This window comes from Protopterus annectens, chromosome 5.part0 (genome assembly GCF_019279795.1).
Source record: "Protopterus annectens isolate FY-2018-M chromosome 5.part0, PAN1.0, whole genome shotgun sequence".
In the NCBI taxonomy this organism is placed as follows: Eukaryota; Metazoa; Chordata; order Ceratodontiformes; family Protopteridae; genus Protopterus; species Protopterus annectens.
Window position 1 is genome coordinate 1,230,396,575 of NC_056735.1, and position 17,987 is coordinate 1,230,414,561.

The window sequence follows — 17,987 nt, forward strand, 5'->3', positions numbered from 1 at the left end:
GGATCCATTTGTCTTTTGTGACAATATGCCAATTTTTTGAAAATAATGCCAGTTTTCCGCGTAAGGGTGCTGCCATTTGAGCCTTGCTTGGCATGCAAAGGGGAAAGTCATTGGGCTTGCTTTCTGAATGGCTGCGAACTATCCTCACCACCTCTTTGTGTAGGAGCTTGCCATTGTCTGCCTCTAAATGATCCTTGAGATTGCCCTCTGCCGCTCGGGCGCCTGTATCTACCTCTTTGGGGTCTGTCCATGGCTGGAAAGGACCAATTTTTGGAAGGCCAATTTCTACTGAAACGTGGAGGTTGTACCTGTAGAAAATCTTTCACTGTTTGCATTGATTTAGCCTTTTCCTCCATTTTCTTTAATACCTCCTCAGCTTTAACACCAAATAATACATCCTTTTGTAGAGGGGCATCTAGTAATTTAGCTTTGACATGATCTGGTAAGGTTTGCTCCTTGAGCCAGGCATGTCTACGTATGACTGATCCTGTAACAGCAGCTCTACATGAGGCCTCTAGAGCATCAAAACCACATTGCAAGGTATGTTTACCCATTTGTTCTGCACTATGCATCAAATCCTGCAACTCCTTCAAGTCATTTTACTTCTCAACTGTGATAACAGAAACTGTTGGTACTTTAGCATATGGAACTGGCAGTTTAATGCCCTCGTGGTTAAGGTGGCCGAGGTGTATACCTTTTTTCCCCACAATTCTAAGGATCTGGAATCTCTCTCGGAAGGTAATGGATTTTTTAGCAGTGGAGGCCTTAATTCCCTTGGGGCCCTGTGAGATAGTTTCTGGGTCAGCCGCATGGCTTTTGTATAAAAATTGGTGTGAGTCAGGAACCCGGTAGTACCTGTCAGGCTTGACTGGGGCTGCAGGTAAGGAATCCGGGTTAAGGCAGGCCTCAGAGTACACATCATCTAGTATGTCTAAGACAGGAGGTATAGCCAGAGGCCTGTGCTGAGGTAGCAAGAGAAAATCCCTAAGCCTTTTCTTGGAATCTGAGTACTCTTGGCCTTCCCAGTGGAAGTGTTCCCTTAAGGTATGCAAGGTTTCCCCAAATGAGTAATCCTCTGGGGGGGAGACAGAGGGAATGGACTCCTCTGCATCAGAATCTTCAAAAGGGGAGTAAGAATGCTCCTGTTCATCAGAGTGTTCTAAAATAATGGAGGCCTGGTCAGAGGAGGGGGATTCTTCCTCCACTCTGGGCCTTTTGTTCGGGGTTGAACCCTGATAAGAGTAATTAAATCCTCAGCCATTTTAAGCATCTGTTTTTTAGGCATGGGGCCTGGAGAAGGGCCCTGTGTAACTTGTCTCTTAGAATGCATGGCTGCTTTAGACTTAGTGAAAGCCTTGATGGAAAAAGAAGAGGAAGGTCTGAAGACACCTTGAGAGGAGGCAGACCTGTCTACATTTTGAGATTCACCACCAAGAGTGGCTTCGGTATCTGTAGTCGGGGTGTGGGCCAAGGAGCCTGCGACCTCGGGCACAGAAGACACCGCCAATGAAGTGTCGTCGGTAGGCAGGGGCTGCGTAGGCGCCTCACTGAGAACCGGACCAGCTGCAGTCGGCTTTGGCGGGGTGTCGTTAGAGGCCGCGGACCTCGTGTGTCGGTCCTTATCTTTGCGTTTTTTAGACAAAACTGGAGTCGGAGTATCCGACGACATAATATAGTTAAATTTTTTGCCAAAATAGTGCTGGGCGAACTCCGCCCGATGCTTAATAGTGCGTTTGTTGAATGTAGCACAAAAACGACAGACTGAGACATCGTGGTCTGGGCCTAAGCAAGGAACGCAGAGGGAATGAAAATCCTTATGCGGTATTTGCTTCCCACATGAAATACAATTATTAACTTTGTCTGACATCGGTCTGAGGCAAGAAAAGTTTCCCCAACGGGGTACTTAGCTTTCAAGAAGACTTCGGTTGCAAAATTTTCGTAATTTCAGGAACTGGCCGACCGGCACTTGCGAACTGCTTCTGCTTCGGGCACCACGCGGCAAGAAAGAGTGAAGAAAATGGCGCCGGCTGGTTCTTTTATACCCCTGTCGCACTGACGTCAGGGAAGAAGCGACGACAACCGACGCCGGACCTAGACTTTGGAATTCGGCCGACCGAGGACCCGCCTGACGGCAGGAGAACCCATCTGTTATGACTGCAGCTGTATGCACGATGAACATCTGGGTTTTTTACTGATGAGGCCTTAATCCCTGTGGGTCCCTGCAAAATAGTTTCAGGGTCAGCAACAGGGCTTTTATACAGAAATTTGTGAGAGTCTGGGACTCTGTAATATCTATCAGGTTTAACTGGGGCTGGAGGTAAGGAGTCAGGGTTTAAGCTGGATTCAGTGTACACATCATCCACAATATCTAACACTGGCGGAATAGCAAGGGGCCTGTGTTGAGGTAATAAAAGGAAGTCTCTGAGCCTTTTCTTGGATTCTGCGTAATCCTGGCCTTCCCAATGGAAATGCTCCCTCATGGTATGTAAGGTCTCCCCAAAGTAGTAGTCCTCAGGCAGAGAGGCTGATGGAATTGATTCCACAGCATCAGAATCCTCATAAGGGGGTAAAGAATATCCTAAGGTCTGAGGATGAATCTGAAGAAATGGACACCTGGTCGGAAGATTCATAGTCTGCATCCGGTCTGGGCCTTTTATCAGGTGGGGGGTGGGACCCCCTGATCAGGGTGATTAGGTCTTCGGCCATTTTGAGCATTTGTTTCTTAGGCATGGAGGCCTGTCCTGGAGAATGCTGTATCTGTTTCTTTGTTTTTAAGGGGGGCTTAGACTTAGCAGCGGGTTTAATGGTTAAATGGGTAGGTCTGAAAACACCCTCTGAAGCTGTGGATTGCTCAGCTACTTCGTTTCCCTCTGAAGGGTTAGTTTCGGTAGGCTGAAAACCTTGAGCGTCCGAAGGCCCAGCCAGCTCCACGTGGGTGTCGGAGGTGGTCTGTGGTTCTGTGGAAGCGGTCGTCAGGGGCTGCGTAGGCGCCTCGCTGAAAACCGGATAACCGGCGACTGGCCTAGAAGAGGTCTCGTCGTCAGTTTTGGGCCTCGGATGCCGGTCCTTGTCTTTGCACTTTTTATGTATTCCGGTCATCGGAAGTTCCGACGGCATGGTGTAATTGAATTTTCTGCCAAAGTATTGTCAGGCAAAATCAAACTGACGTTTAATAGTGCACTTGTTAAACCTAGCACAAAACAGACAACCAGTGACGTCGTGGTCTGGGCCTAGGCATGGGATACAATAGGAGTGGAAATCCTTATGAGGTATTTGCTTCCCACAAGAAATACAGTTATTAACTTTTACTGACATCGGTCTGAGGCAAGAAAAAGTTTCCCCAACGGGGTACCTTAGCTTTGTAGAAGACTTCGGTCCTGGATTCAGAATGAAAATCTCAGGAGTCGGCCGACCGGCACTTGCGGACTGCTTTTGCTTCGGGCACCACGCGGCAAGAAAGACTGAAGAAAATGGAGTCGGCTGCATCTTATATACCCCTGTCGCACTGACGTCAGGGAGGAGGCGACAGCAACCGACGCCGGACCAAGACTTTGGAACACAGGCCGACTGGGGAACTGCCTGATGGCAGGATAACCCAAGTGTAATGACTGCAGCAGTGTAACACGATGAATATCGGGGTACTTATCTGAGGATGTCTTCAACTTTAGAAGTCGGAATACAAAAAGAAGGTAATCGGCCGACCGGTACTCGTGCGAATTGCTTCTGCTTCGGGCTCCGTGGCAAGAAAGACTGAGGAAATGACGTTGGCTGCCTGCCTTTATAACTGATGTCCTGGCATCAGGCTTGTTCCAGAGACAGCCAACGTCATATACAAAGGACTTTGGTATTCTGGCCGACTGCGGGCTACTGGGAGCCAGTTAACCCATTTGTAAGGACTGCAACAGTGAAACACTATGAACATTAGGGAGATCAGGAGCAGAATCAGCAGCACCATAAGTACATTTAGTAACATGAGAAGCAGACATTACAGAAGCAGTCAAAGAACTTGCCTCAGTAAGGAAGAAGGGCAACCATTAACTTTTGTAATCTTTCAAAAGAAAAAAGTAAAATCTTTAGCATCAGGATTTTGATCTCTCAAGCTTCAATGCTAAAGTAATAGTAAACTACACCTTCATCCCCAACATAGCTAACACTTTCACATCCTTGAGGGAACTAGGTTAGCAGAAGTAATTTCGATAAAAAGGTCACCGACAGGTCTAATTTAGGATTTAGAAAACAGTAACTTATAAGTCTGAGGTACCCTGTATAAACTGATAGACTTCAAAGGGACAGGGGATTGACTACCACGTAGACCAGAAGCAGTAAGAAAAATGTCCACTAAAGCAAACACATGGAATAGCTGCAAATTTAGGCACATACAACTATAACAAATCATACTACATTTTCTGATCCACAAGAATTTCATTCTGCTCACCCGCAAAGACCTCTTTCATCTTAGATAAAGCCTCATAAAAAGAAAAATCTTCAGAAGGGAAATCTCAAACCCTACCTACTTCAGAATCAGAATGTTCAAACTGAGGAGACCTTCCTGAAGTGCAACCTAACAACTCTTCTTCTGATTGAAAATGCAGGTCAGAAAGAGAGGCAAGTCTTTCTTTTCTTGAAACAGAAAGCAAAGGAAAATCAATAAATAGTTCCTTTACAAATCTTCCATATCCATGGAAACAAACAGAAGCCTGAAAGGTTTTCTTATTATGTTCATTTTTCAAGGAAAATGAAATGCTCTCCTACGGCATACTAATCCCAGATGCAGGATCACAGTCCTGGCTATGTGAAGAACCTTCACCCCCCACCCTTTTCCCTGAGACGGGCAAGAGTGGATCTGTCTTGCTCGCCACGGGCATCCTAACAGCTGCAGAAACCGCAGCTGTCTTCCAGTGGTTGTTGGCTTAATCTGCAACACCATGGGACCAGAGGGGGAAAAAATGGGTGGTCTTTGGAACAAGCGGTGACTGATGCACAACAGGGGGTGGTCGGCCTGACATCCAAAGAATCCCTAACAACTTTCTTCTTTTTGCAGACAGGGGAAGGTAAAAAAAAAAAAAATGTACAGCCCAATGGTTGCTCCATAAGTAAGCCCAAAAAGAGATTTCAAAGTCAGGTAACAGAGCCTGGACAAATCAGTAACAGATAAGGTAGTTATCAACTGGTAGTGACATAACAAAACAAATGACATTCCACAATAAGCACAGTATTCTGCTCCAGACAGGCAAATGTGTAAAACCTCACTAAGATTTTAGTCAAGAAATCAAATTTTCCACGCAAAATGTTTAAAAATTAACACACAAAGCTTCCTCAGGAGTGCAATGACAGTCCTAAAGTAAAATGTTTCCGAATAAGTCAGCATATTTTAGAAAATAAAACAAGTTTTTCTCAAACATTACATCTGTGTGTGTGTGTGTGTGTGTGTGTGTGTGTGTGTGTGTGTGTGTGTGTGTATATATATATATATATATATATATATATATATAGATACACACACACACATACATATACACACACATATATACATGTATATATGTATATATAAATGTACATACGAGAAAGGTTTTCCCTAACAAGGGACTTATCTGCACAGCCTTAAAGGACTGCTAGCCAAACAACGGTTCCATGGGGCCCAAAAAAGGGGAACTTTTTAGAATCAACAAACCTCTAAGTTAATTTGTGCTCCAGCCATCTTTATATGGAGTTCTTGACCAGATGGAGTGAGTGGAAGGCACCCTTACGATTTTGTAAGCTGGCTGGTCACAAGGGGATATAGCTTAAGTCATCTACATGTTGAACAATAAGTAATACATGAAGGGATTCACATCTACATCAAGGGAGGTCATCGTCCCCCTGTACTCATCACTCATTAGGCCTATGATTGAGTACAATGCCCCATTCGGAATGTATCTGACCCGACACCTGCAGCAGCTGGAAAGGCCCCAAAAGCTCCTCACCAAAAGGATAAAGGGTCTCAAAAATATGTCTTATGCTGCCCGACTGAAAGAACTCCAGCTCTATTCAGTCGCATACCGCTTGCTCAGAGGTGACCTGTGCCTGACATATAAGGCCATGTCAAACCCAGATTTGATGAATATGCTTCACCTCAAAAAATCTAGATCCCTCAGAACCACAAGGGCGGGAGACTTAAACCTTGACACGGTTATTAATAGAACGTGCTGGAGGGACAGATTCATCACCCAGAGACTCCCTATGCTGTGGAACAAAATCCCGGTGCATGTGAGGCAGAGCACCTCGCTGGCCTTGTTCAAGAGGAATCTTGACCAATGGATGGGAGATCGCAGATATACCCCAGGGATTACTTCAGTGTCACTGCTTGACAGAGGCACAGCAAAATAATAGGCTTAGTTTTCTTCAACATAAAGGGGTGGCGAAAGCCACATAACTATGGGCTAGGCTTACAAATGCCCTTGGGCAGATAGCCTAGTATGAGCCTATGAACCTATAATACATGTGGGTGCAATCATCAATGTGGGTACAAGAGGTAATATGTTGCTCACAAAGAAATGTATTACAAAAACAATGGAAACTAACTTGCAAACTAGGAGAACAAACCTGTCCATTATTAAGCCGAAACATACAAAACACTGAGCTGCAGGTGGAAGTAACTTAACTAGAAAAAAAGTGTCAAGTATTACTGGTTGAGTCTCTTACTTGGGTCATGCCTTGGTTGACTTGGCCTTTATTAAAGTTTTTTTTTTTCTTATTTAAACAGCTACTATACATGCGGCTTCTCCAGGTATAACAAAATTAATCTGTTTTTTGTAAAAGTATGTTTAAAAAGTATTATATGAAATGAGATAAGCAGGAGTCTTTGCTGTTTGTTACAATTTTGATTTTTCTGTTTTACTCGTTTTACTATTATACAATAAGACTACTGTATAAAAAAATAAAAAAGTAAGTCCTAGCCATGGCAAAGATGCTTATGCAAGGACACTTTGGTACATATAGATGTCAACAGACCTCAAAGGGGACACAATCATAAGAATATTCACCAAAAACTGCTACTACATTGTGTCATCACCACACAAGAGTCAACAACTATCTTCAACTGCTTGGACTGCTAATTTATTTTTATCTCCAGCTTTAATGTGATAAGGATATGGCAGACTACTTGAAAGCCCTCTTGATGATGCAGCAGCAAGATGTCAAGACACAGCAGCTGGACATCATGAATTGAAATATTCTGCAAAGTGTATGAATGTCGCTAAAATTTTAAAAGTTTTTTTTTTTTTTTTTTTTTTTTTTTTTTTTTACATCTACAGTGCAAAACGGGAATTCATAATTATTCCTGTATCAGTCTGTAATATCAATACATAAGTGAAACAGTACAAATAGCCAATACACTTATTAAATGTACAATACTGCACAATCTCTACCTCAAATGTGATGTATTTTGTTTCTGAAAAATTATTTTAAGATATGGTGTTGTATCTCAAATATTTAGTTCCTTTACATTTAGAATATCACATTTGTAACTCATAATACTGTACAGTATAAATACTACTGCTAAAGAGTTGCTGGTATGTCACAGTGTTTGCAACTCTTACTTGAAAACTAGAAAGAAGCAAAGAAACCAGGTATTACTTGCAGTACTACAGGTGAAAATCTTGCATTTAAGCTTCAGGACTGGATCAGCATGCCCCCAACCCCCAACCCCCACCCCCTTCAAAAAATGAAAAAATGCAAATGCGAGCAAAGATCACGGCAAATATGTTCAAAATAAGCATTTTGGTCAAGAAAACCAAAAAGCACAGCACAGGATGTATACAATTTATTTTATTTATGAAGTACAAAGCAATGTGTGGTTTTGTTCAGGGCTCAAGTTTGGATTAGCTTTGTCTAACTTTGTTTTAATTTGTCTACATACATCACTTAGTACAAGTATCTGATTAAAAAAGACAGGCTATTATATACCATTGCAAGAGTAAATCTCGAAATAACGACAACTACTTAATATATATACTACTTGGAAAAACATCTCCAAGATACAATTATAAGAAATTAATAAACTAAAGGACTCACATGTTAACTGGGCTCTCAGCAGCAAGTGCTACAGCAGCATCAAGATGGATTTTACATGACCTTCCATGAACCTGAAGGAACTGGGCTGGATCCTTTTTCTGTAAAACAGGAATCAGGTTAGAATGACTCAGAAAAATGTAAATTCAAAGTTTTCACCAAGTAGAATCTTACACTTAAAGTGAGGACTCCATTTTCAAAACTAATGAAGCATTAAATAAAGAGATGTTCCAACCTGCACAACAATAAAGACACTACGATAAATATATGAAAGAAATGGAGTTAACAATATATGTATATATCGTCAACCACATACAGGTCGAAAATACTGAAGTCGGTGCATGCTAGCACAAAACCTGTTATTCTAGCAGATTTCTAAGTTTTTAAGAGCAAGATTTAAAATACTTCCCTATTTTTGGATCTTTCTCCCCACATTATTTTAGGCTCAGTCTTGACTTCTCATACAAAAGATTGGCAATTATGCTCCAAGAAACCGCCTCGGTACATGCAGCTACTACTAAAAAGGTAAAACAAAATGCATTTTCAGGGAGGGGCAAGCCCACCTGCAGCCTCATACCCTGTGTTGATTACATATTTTAACTGAGAGATCGCACAATCCCCAGAGAGGGGGAAATACTGGCCTAACCGAAGACTGTTGGTCTTGCAATACTGTCTATCACCTGCCTAGTCAGCCACATACAGTCAACTAGACAGCTGCTGACCTTACACACACTAGATATTTTCACCAACACCCATAGGCTTATGTTCTCTCACACACACACACACATATATATATATATATATATATATATATATATATATGTATATACATATATATATATACATATATATATATATATATATACACATATATGCACAATACACACACATATATATATAATGCATATATGTATATGTATTTTATATATATATATATACATACACACATGCACACAAATATATATATATATATATATATATATATATATATATATATAGGTTCATAGGTAGGTACTGGGCTATCTGCCCAAAGGCATTTATAAGCCTAGCCAGAATGTGTTGGCTTTCGCCACCCCCTTAGATTAGTTCCCTGTGCCTCTGTCCAGCAGAGCCACTGAAGTGATCCCAGGGGTAAACTTTCTGTTTCCCACCCACTCGTCAAGGTTTCTCTTGAAGAGTGTTAGCGAGGAGCTCTGCCTAATGTAGATTGGAATCTTGTTCCAAAGCATGGGAAGTCTCTGGAACAGGAATCTATCCCTCCAGCATGTCCTATTTATTGTTGTGCTGAGGTTTAGATTCCTAAAGTGTGTGGCTCGAGGGGATATGGTTTTCTTTAGGTGGAGCATGTCCATCAATTCTGGGTTGGACATGGCCTTGTATGTCAGGCAGAGATCACCTCTGAGTAGGTGGTATGCAACCGGGTACAGCTGGAGTTTCTTCAGTCGAGCTGCATAGGGCATCTGTTTGAGGCCAGTGATCCTCTTGGTGAGGTACTTCTGTGGTCTTTCCAGCTGTTGCAGGTGTCTTGTAAGGTACATCCTAAATGGGGTGTTGTACTCTATGATGGGTCTGATGAGTGATGAGTAGAGGGGCACAATTACCTCTTTTGATCTAGATGCGAACCCTTTTGTGATTAGGTGGGCCACATAGAAGGATTTTCTAACCACTTTGGCAATGTGATTATCAAAGGAGAGATTACTATCTATTTGGGTCCCCAGATCCCTTGATACCTCTTCCGTATTTAGGGGACTACCACCTATGTGGTAGTTTGTGGGTACTTTGTTTTTTCCAAAGGGGATGACTATGCACTTTTTGTCATTTAGCTTGAGGCGATGGTTTTGACACCAGGTATCCTTCTCAGTGAGACCCTTTTGGAGGATGACTGTGTCATCTGGAGAGTCAATTATAGCCCCTAGTTTGCAGTGGTCTGCGAACTTGGTCAGCCATAGTCCTCCTGTGCTTGCCTGTACCTCTGAGAAGTATATGCCGAACAGGAGGGGTCCTAGGGCTGAGACCTGGGGAACACCACCTGTAACTGGTTTAGAGTCGGACCTAGCTCCCGCAACTCTCACCATGTGGGTTCTGTCTGTGAGCCAGTTGGCAACCCATCTTGTGACTTAGAAGTTTATGTTCAGGCTGGTGACCTTGTCTATAATACCAGAATGGGGAATGGTGTTGAAGCCTATGCGAAGTCTAGGTAGGCTGTGTACCACCTTTCCCTCGTCTATAGCCTTGGTAACTGTCTCAAAGAAGTCCACCAGGTTTAGGAGGCATAATTCGCCCTTAACAAAGTCGAACTAGGTAGGGTCCAGTGTTTGTAGGTTCCCACTGTCTCTGTTAATGAGTTCTATGATGATGCGCTAGCTCCATAGCCTAACAGACCAAGCTAGTCAGGCTTATAGGGCGATAGTTCCCAGGGTCTGTTGTGGCTCCACCTTTGTGGAGCAGAATAACTGTTGCTGTGCTCCACTCTATAGGTACGTAGCCAGTGGAGAGGCTGAGTTTGAACAGTGTGTTTAGGTGAGGGGTTAGTTAGTCTTTGAGCTCGTGTAGGACGCAGCCTGAGACACCATCCGGTCCCATTGATGCTGTGTTTTTGGATTTGGAGAGGGCTGTTTTGACCTGAGTGTCTGTGATTTCAGGGGCTCTACATTTTTCTGGTATGGTTATGGGCCCTTTTGGGGTTGAGTGGGGGGTGAAATTTGCACTGAACCTGTCTGCCAGGATGATGATGATATTGGTCGGTTCAGTGTATTTTGTGCCATTCTGCACTAACTCTGAGCAGATCTGAGCATTGCCACTTAGAGTCTTGACATAGCTAAAGAATGACTTGTGGTTATCTTTGGAGTCCTTGACAATTTTTCTTTCGAAGCTCGCCTTGGATGATTTTATGAGGGATTGTAGTTTCTTGCTGATACTGATCAGGGATGTCTTCCCTTCTTGGGATTTTACTCTTTTCTGTACTAGTTTACTCCTTCTACTGTATAGCTTGTTTATAGCAGGAGTCCACCAGACTGGTTTCCTTTTCTTGGAGGAGTGAGTCTTGGTTTTGCTTGGGATAGCACAATCCATGCATTCTTGTAGGTGCCTGTAGAATACATTAGTAAAGGATTCTGCAGCTTGGACAGCGTTATCCTTTAGCATGGAGACTTTGAAACTTCCCACCTCAGTCTATAGTAAAGTGAAGTTTGCTTTTGAAAAGTTTTTCACGGTAATTTCCTTGTCCGGGGGTGTGGGCAGAATGTGGATATCCAAAGTGATTTGCTCATGGTCAGATCTAACCAGTGAGGGGTTGACCTCCGGTATGGAACACCGGTCACCCATGTTGGTGATAACCAGGTCCAATATGCTGTCACCTCTGGTGGGAGTGTTGATCAGTTGATCCAGGGCGTTTGAGATTATAAATTCTAGGAAATGTTGGGCAAGGGAGTTGGTACTTGAGTAGTTCTCCTAGTTAATGTTTGGGTAACTGAAATCACCCAATATTAGGGTATTTGGTAGGATCTTTATGTTTCCCAGTGTTTCCAGAAACGCGGAATGTGGGTCCTGGGACATGGTGGGTGACCTGTAGCAAGCTACAATTTGAATTACAGTTTTGCTCGTTGCTAGATGCACATGGATGATCTCTGAAGCATCGTGCTGTGCCACTAACTTGGAGGTGTGGGTATCCTTGATGAATATGGATACGCCCCCCCTTTTGGATTTCAGTCCGGGTTCTGTGGCCGAAATGTATGGTATGAGTTGTAGCCTGGTAGTGTTGGGGTGCTCTCTCGAGCCTTAAAACAGGTGTCTGTTACTGCACATATGTCGATTTTCTCCACACTGAGGAGTGCCTCGAGTGCGTGCATTTTGAGGTTTAGTCTTCTGGCATTGAGTAGCATTACCCTCAGTTTTTTGTTACTTGTGCTATTTATGTCGGTGGGTTTGTCTTTTGAGCCTTGCCTAAAAAAGGCACTATGGGGGTGGCAAGAGCCTTGGCCAGTATTCGAAAGCCTAAGAGTGACAGATGCAAGCAGTCTCTAGCAAAGCACAGTGGCTTGTCAAGCATGTCATCCCAGGCAGACACTGGATCCCCTTTGAATGACACCAGAAACTTAGCCAATTCTTGAAATTGATAATTTTTTCTTTGTACCGTGATATAATTCTTGGTGAGGACAGGATGCTACTACTGAGGGTCAGGGTCATACCGGCCTGGGCTACTTGATCAGAGAGCTTTTCCATGTCTCTTTTCATGTAGTCCAGGGAGGTACGGCGCAGGTCATTTACACCAACATGGACAATGACAGAGTCATATTTGTACTTGTTCTGGAGTAACCAGAGTGCTTGTGTTATGTGGCGGATCCTGGCACCCAACAGGCAGCTAACAGTAACCTTCTCCTTCTCCTTATTCAGCCTAGTGAGTGGGACATCAGTGTGCCTGACTATAGAGTCACCTATTACTAGTATGCTGGGTGTGTGGCACACTGGTTTTATGAAGTATGTGTTTCATGGTTTATGTTGGAGGGGGGTGGAGGTTGCTTGGATGTCTGCTTTGGAGGTCTCTGTTGCTTTTCCAGATTTTTATTTAGAGCCTCCGAGTATGTTTTCGTGCATTTATGTGTTTTTGCCAGTGTTGGTTTAATGGGTCTATGTGAGACTGGTGGTGTGATGCAAGTATTTCCCTTCTTCTCTTGACTGTCTGATCCAGTCTTGGGTTGAGAGAGCTTAGCCCCCATTTTGGCTGTATAACTGCATCTCTCGCATGCATTAGTGTTTGGTGCAGTTGTAACACTGCCTCAAAATACCCAGATTCACCAGTTGGACTGGAGAGTGCACCTGAAACTGCCCTTTGGACATGCCTGGATAGGTACAGTGAACTGTTTTACTGAATGGCTGGCAAGGTCGAATAGAGAGCCTTGTCCTTCTGTACAGTATAGGGGGGGGTCTAGTGCTAGGGTTTATATGTGCCTGCTATGAGTTTTGAGCAAGTGCCGGGCCGAGAAATGAATGGTTTGAGTGCTTAAGTTGAAAGTTTGTCTAGTTACAAGGGAAAAATTGAAGAGGAGACTTTGTGCAGACAGGAATGCTTATACCCTAGCTAACCGGCGCTGCCTGGCACGCAAAACCGGGCAAATGCGGTTTTTATAGCAGGGAAATGAAAGAGAGAAATTAGCCCAAAATGGCCAATAAACTACTAATTTCTGGGCTGAAACCACTCCTCCAGGGACAGATAGGCTGCTCAAAGCCCCCCTCTCTCACAGGTGAACAGAGAAATTTCCTTCTATCCAAGTAAGGTATGGGCAAACACAGAGATCTGTAACACAGCCCTGAATTCAGCACTAACCTGAAAACTGGACTATACTAGCTTAGAAAGGCGAGAAACAAGTATATATATATTTTTATTCAGAAAATAAAGCAGACACAATCATAAAAACACTTTAAATGCACAGAAATGGATACGTATTGTTAAATATCTCAGATCAGAGTATACACACACACGTATTATATATATATATACACACACACATACATATACACATAGGTTTACTATCATAATTTCGAACAAGTTTGTTGCAAGTACTTAAGTATTCGAAAAACATTGCCGAAAGTTATGATAGCAACCGAGAAAAAGAATGAACGAAAAAAAAAGTCAACAATTCAAAATCGAATTGTCGACATTTTTTGAACATACCACCACATCCCGTGTCATACAACACATTTTGCCCTGCACCCCCCCATACCCCCTGCTACTTACATATAAAAACTCCAAGATCACACTACAGTGAGGGGAAAGGGTACATTTCCCACTCCCCACTATAATGTGATCTCCACTCAATATGCCGAATTCACAACAGTGAATGCACACTACCATTCGCTGTGTGCATTCAGCATGTTTTTTTTTTCACATATACAAACCTATGCAAACTTACTTTCGGATATCCATTGTCGCACACTGCAGCAGCGACATTTTGATGCTACACCATACATACATACATATATATATATATATATATATATATATATATATATATATATATATATAAAATCTATTTTACTACTCTGGCTACATATGTGTGTAATTTTTATGTCTATTAATGCTCATTTTAATATACTGCACCCTTAAAGTACTGCCACAGTTTCATGCATTTTTACTATGCAGCTAAGAACAACAGTTTGACTGTTAGATTTCATTAGAGCTTAGCAAACAGATGGTAAATACATCATTTAACACTGAAAAAAGTTATTTACTTTGTACTAGAAGACAAGTCTGCTAAAAGAGAAACACAAAGCATGTCAAGCCACATTTATTGCACTGGTGCATGCATTCTATACTTAGATTTATGTTTACAATTCTGAGTTCTTCCTTCTAACATATGCTACATGCATTAACTGGTAGGGGCCCTGTACTTAAACTAAATTGGATTTCAATCATAAATGCAAAGCAGGAAGGAGCCCTGCAAGTACTGGGTGAGCACGTCTGACAGTTTGCATGAATCTGTATGCATAACTGAGTGTGTCCTGTGGTATTGTGGACAAATAAATAATGGGTTAACTTATAGCACAGTGGTATTATAGGCAAGTCAGGAGGCAAGATTATTTCTTTGTTATTTATAGCACTTTGTGTACTGTGTATTTTTCTAGCTAGTTTCACTGTGTGTGAGGTATTAACTGGAAATTGCCCACTTTTATTAAGCATCTTTTGGGTTGTTTGTTTCTGATAACTTGTTGCAGTTAAACTCTTTTTTCTAGAGGCTCCTTTAGCTGTTTAAAACTTTCATTTAAAGGCTCACTGCTGCTTTTCTGCTGTGAGAAACATTTCTGCAGTTTCTTTCTAAGTATTGGGGATATTTGTAGCATTTCCATATTCAGGCTTGTATTTGGGCCTAGTGTTTGTGGAGGCTGTGTGTCTGAGCACATATTCAGGGACATCTTGGTTTAGCCAAAGCCATCAGGCATTTCAGTGAGACAGAATTGTTTGAGGTCATTGGCTGACTGAGGTCACCTGGACTACAGCTTAGACTAAGCACCTCATTTGTTCTTTTGAGATTTCTTTCTTAAAAGCTGTCTCAGGTTTCAACTTTCTGTTACCTAAGAAGTCCAGTTGTGAGTGGTCTGCCATTTCATACTGAGCTAATCGAAGGAAGGACACTGAGCAAACTCGGAGCTATAATATATAACATTAAGTATCCTGTTTTTTGTTTATTTTGTTCTTTATTTCTTTGTTATTTATAGCAGTTTGTGTACTGTGTATTTTTCTAGCTAGTTTCTCTGTGTGTGAGGTATTAACTGGAAATTGTCCACTTTTATTAAGCATCTTTTGGGTTGTTTGTTTCTGATAACTTGTTGCAGTTAAACTTTTTTCTAGAGGCTCCTTTAGCTGTTTAAAACTTTCATTTAAAGGCTCACTGCTGCTTTTCAGCTGTGAGAAACATTTCTGCAGTTTGTTTCCCACCCTCCCTCCCTGTTGGTATAGTGTTTTGTAGTTGGTGGCTTTGCAGTTGCCCGCCTCTAGTGTAAATTTGATCTGGAACCCTCCTCCCAGTCTAGTGTCATTACCTCATTCTACCCAGTACAGGGAGAACATTTGAGAAGGCCAATCAGCTTAGTTTTTGCTACTCTTTTCTCTTTCCACTAAAAAAAAAAATAAACTTTTTCTAAGCTTGTTTCCTGCCTTTCCTGTGGGTAGTCTAGCCTGGATATAGATTTGCTGTGTCCAGGACTATTTGTAGACTTCTAGGGCCCAAGCCTCTCTGTGTTGGAGGGAAGCCTTCTAGCTTAATTTTGTTTCTTAGAACTAGCCAGTTTTTTTGTTTCAGCACTTGTTCAGAACTTACTGTAAGCACTAAATAAGCTACAAATTACTACAGCACTCAACTTTCCTCACTGTCTAGAGGAAAACCATTTCTAGTACTTAACAAATAAGCACCTATCCAGGCATGTCTAAGGGTCAGCCCCCGGTGTTTTCTCCTGTCTACCTGATGAATCTGGGCATCTTGGGGCAATGCAGTAATTGCCTCATGTACACAGGGGTCTACTTTACATTACCGAACCGACAATTCACCGACACACAAAACACCGACCCCAAATAACCGAAAACACACAACACCGACAACTCACAAAACCGAACACCATTACACCGACACAAACAACGTAAACTACATGACACACAATGACATATCCACTAACCTTAACCCAAACCCTAACCCTAAGGTCCGACACTACCGCACAGTTACCCTACCCGCACCCTAACCCTAACTCACTTAACCCACCCCAACACCTAAAGACTGTCACTATCGCACACAACCTACCTGCACCCTAACCCTAACTCACTTAACCCACCCTAAAACATAAAGCCCGTCACTATCGCACACTCACCCTACCCGCACTCTAAACCTAACTCACTTAACCCGTCCCTAAACTACAGTCCGTCACTATCACACACTTACCTTACCCCAACCCTAACTCCGACACTGCCGCACAATCACCTTTCCCACACCCTAACCCAAAATCCCACAATATCGCACACTAACCTGACCGCTCCTAAATCCGTCACTATCGCACACTTACCGAGTCGCGCTCACACGTTACCCTTGTCGGTCTTTCAGCTGTCGGCAAATCACCGTTTCAGTCAACTTACCTGTCGGTCGTTTCGTCTCGGTCTTCTGCGTGTCGGTTCGGTAATCTAAAGGAGACCCGTACACAGACAACCCTCTCCTCCTACCACCCAACACTACAACCTGTGAGAGATGCACTTATATAGCCAAACTGGAAGCAAAGCTCTCTTCACCCAAGACTGGACTAGACAGTCAAGAGCAGAAGGTAAACACTTGCACCACACCACACTCAGCACATAGGCCCTCAAAACCTACACCACCAAAACACACACATAGAAACACAAAACACACACCTACATTCACAGAGGCTCTCAGTAAAAACCTGCCCAAGCAACAGGGACGTCCAAAGCAGAAACACAAGCAACCTCCACCCCCCAACACAACCCAAATGACACATAGCCCACAAACTCAGTGTGCCACTCAACCACAGCCCATAAGGAATAACAACGTACCCAACACTCTAGTCATAGGTGACTCTATAGTCAGGCACACTGATGTTCCACTCACCAGGCTAAACAAGAAGAAAGTTACTGTCAAGCTGCCTGTCGGGTGCCAGGATCAGCCACATAACGCATGCACTCAAGTCACTCCACAACAAGTACAAATATGACTCTGTCATTGTCCATGTTGGTGTGAATGACCTGAGACGTACCTCCTTGGACTACATGAAAAGGGACATGGAGGAGCTGTCCGATCTTGTAGCCCAGGCAGGTATGACGCTAGCCCTGAGTAGCATCCTGCCATCACCCAGAATGATACCACAGTACAAGGACAAAATGATTGACTTCAACAATTGGCTAAGCTTCTGGTGTCATTCTAAAGGGATCCAGTATCTGTCTGCCTGGGATGACATGATCAACAAGCCACGATGCTTTGCCAGAGATGGCCTGCACCTGTCGCCCCTGGGATTCCGAATACTGGCTAAGGCTCTAGCCACCCCTATAGTGCCTTTTTTAGGCAAGGTTCAAATGACAAATTCACCACTCTAACAGGCACAGGCAAGAAGAATCTGAAGGTATTGCTACTCAATGCTAGAAGTCTAAACCTCAAAATGCACTCTCTTAAGGCACTCCTTAAAAAGGAGAACACCGATATCTGTGCAGTGACAGAGACCTGGTTCAAGGCTCCAGAGAGTACCCCTGCATTACCAGGCTATAATTCATACCACACCTTTCGGCCACCTAACCTGGACCGAAACACTACAGGCGGAGGCGTGTCCATATTCATTAAGGATATCCACACCTCCAGGCTAGTTGCTCAGCATAATGCATCCGAGATTATCCAAGTGCAACTAACTCTGGGCAAGACCGCAATCCAAATTGTAGCTTGCTACAGATCCCCCAC

General features: G+C 43.0%; 1 protein-coding gene across 2 annotated transcripts in view; it reads right to left on the reverse strand.

The window, feature by feature from the left end:
- LOC122801610 (CLK4 associating serine/arginine rich protein) overlaps window positions 1–17,987 on the reverse strand; it is a 1,938,306-nt gene that overhangs the window by 1,686,382 nt on the left and 233,937 nt on the right. For both annotated transcript variants that reach the window (XM_044071085.1, XM_044071086.1), the window contains exon 3: window positions 8,053–8,150. In XM_044071085.1, the coding sequence (XP_043927020.1) occupies window positions 8,053–8,150 (98 nt within the window). The remainder of the gene's footprint in view (window positions 1–8,052; window positions 8,151–17,987) is intronic.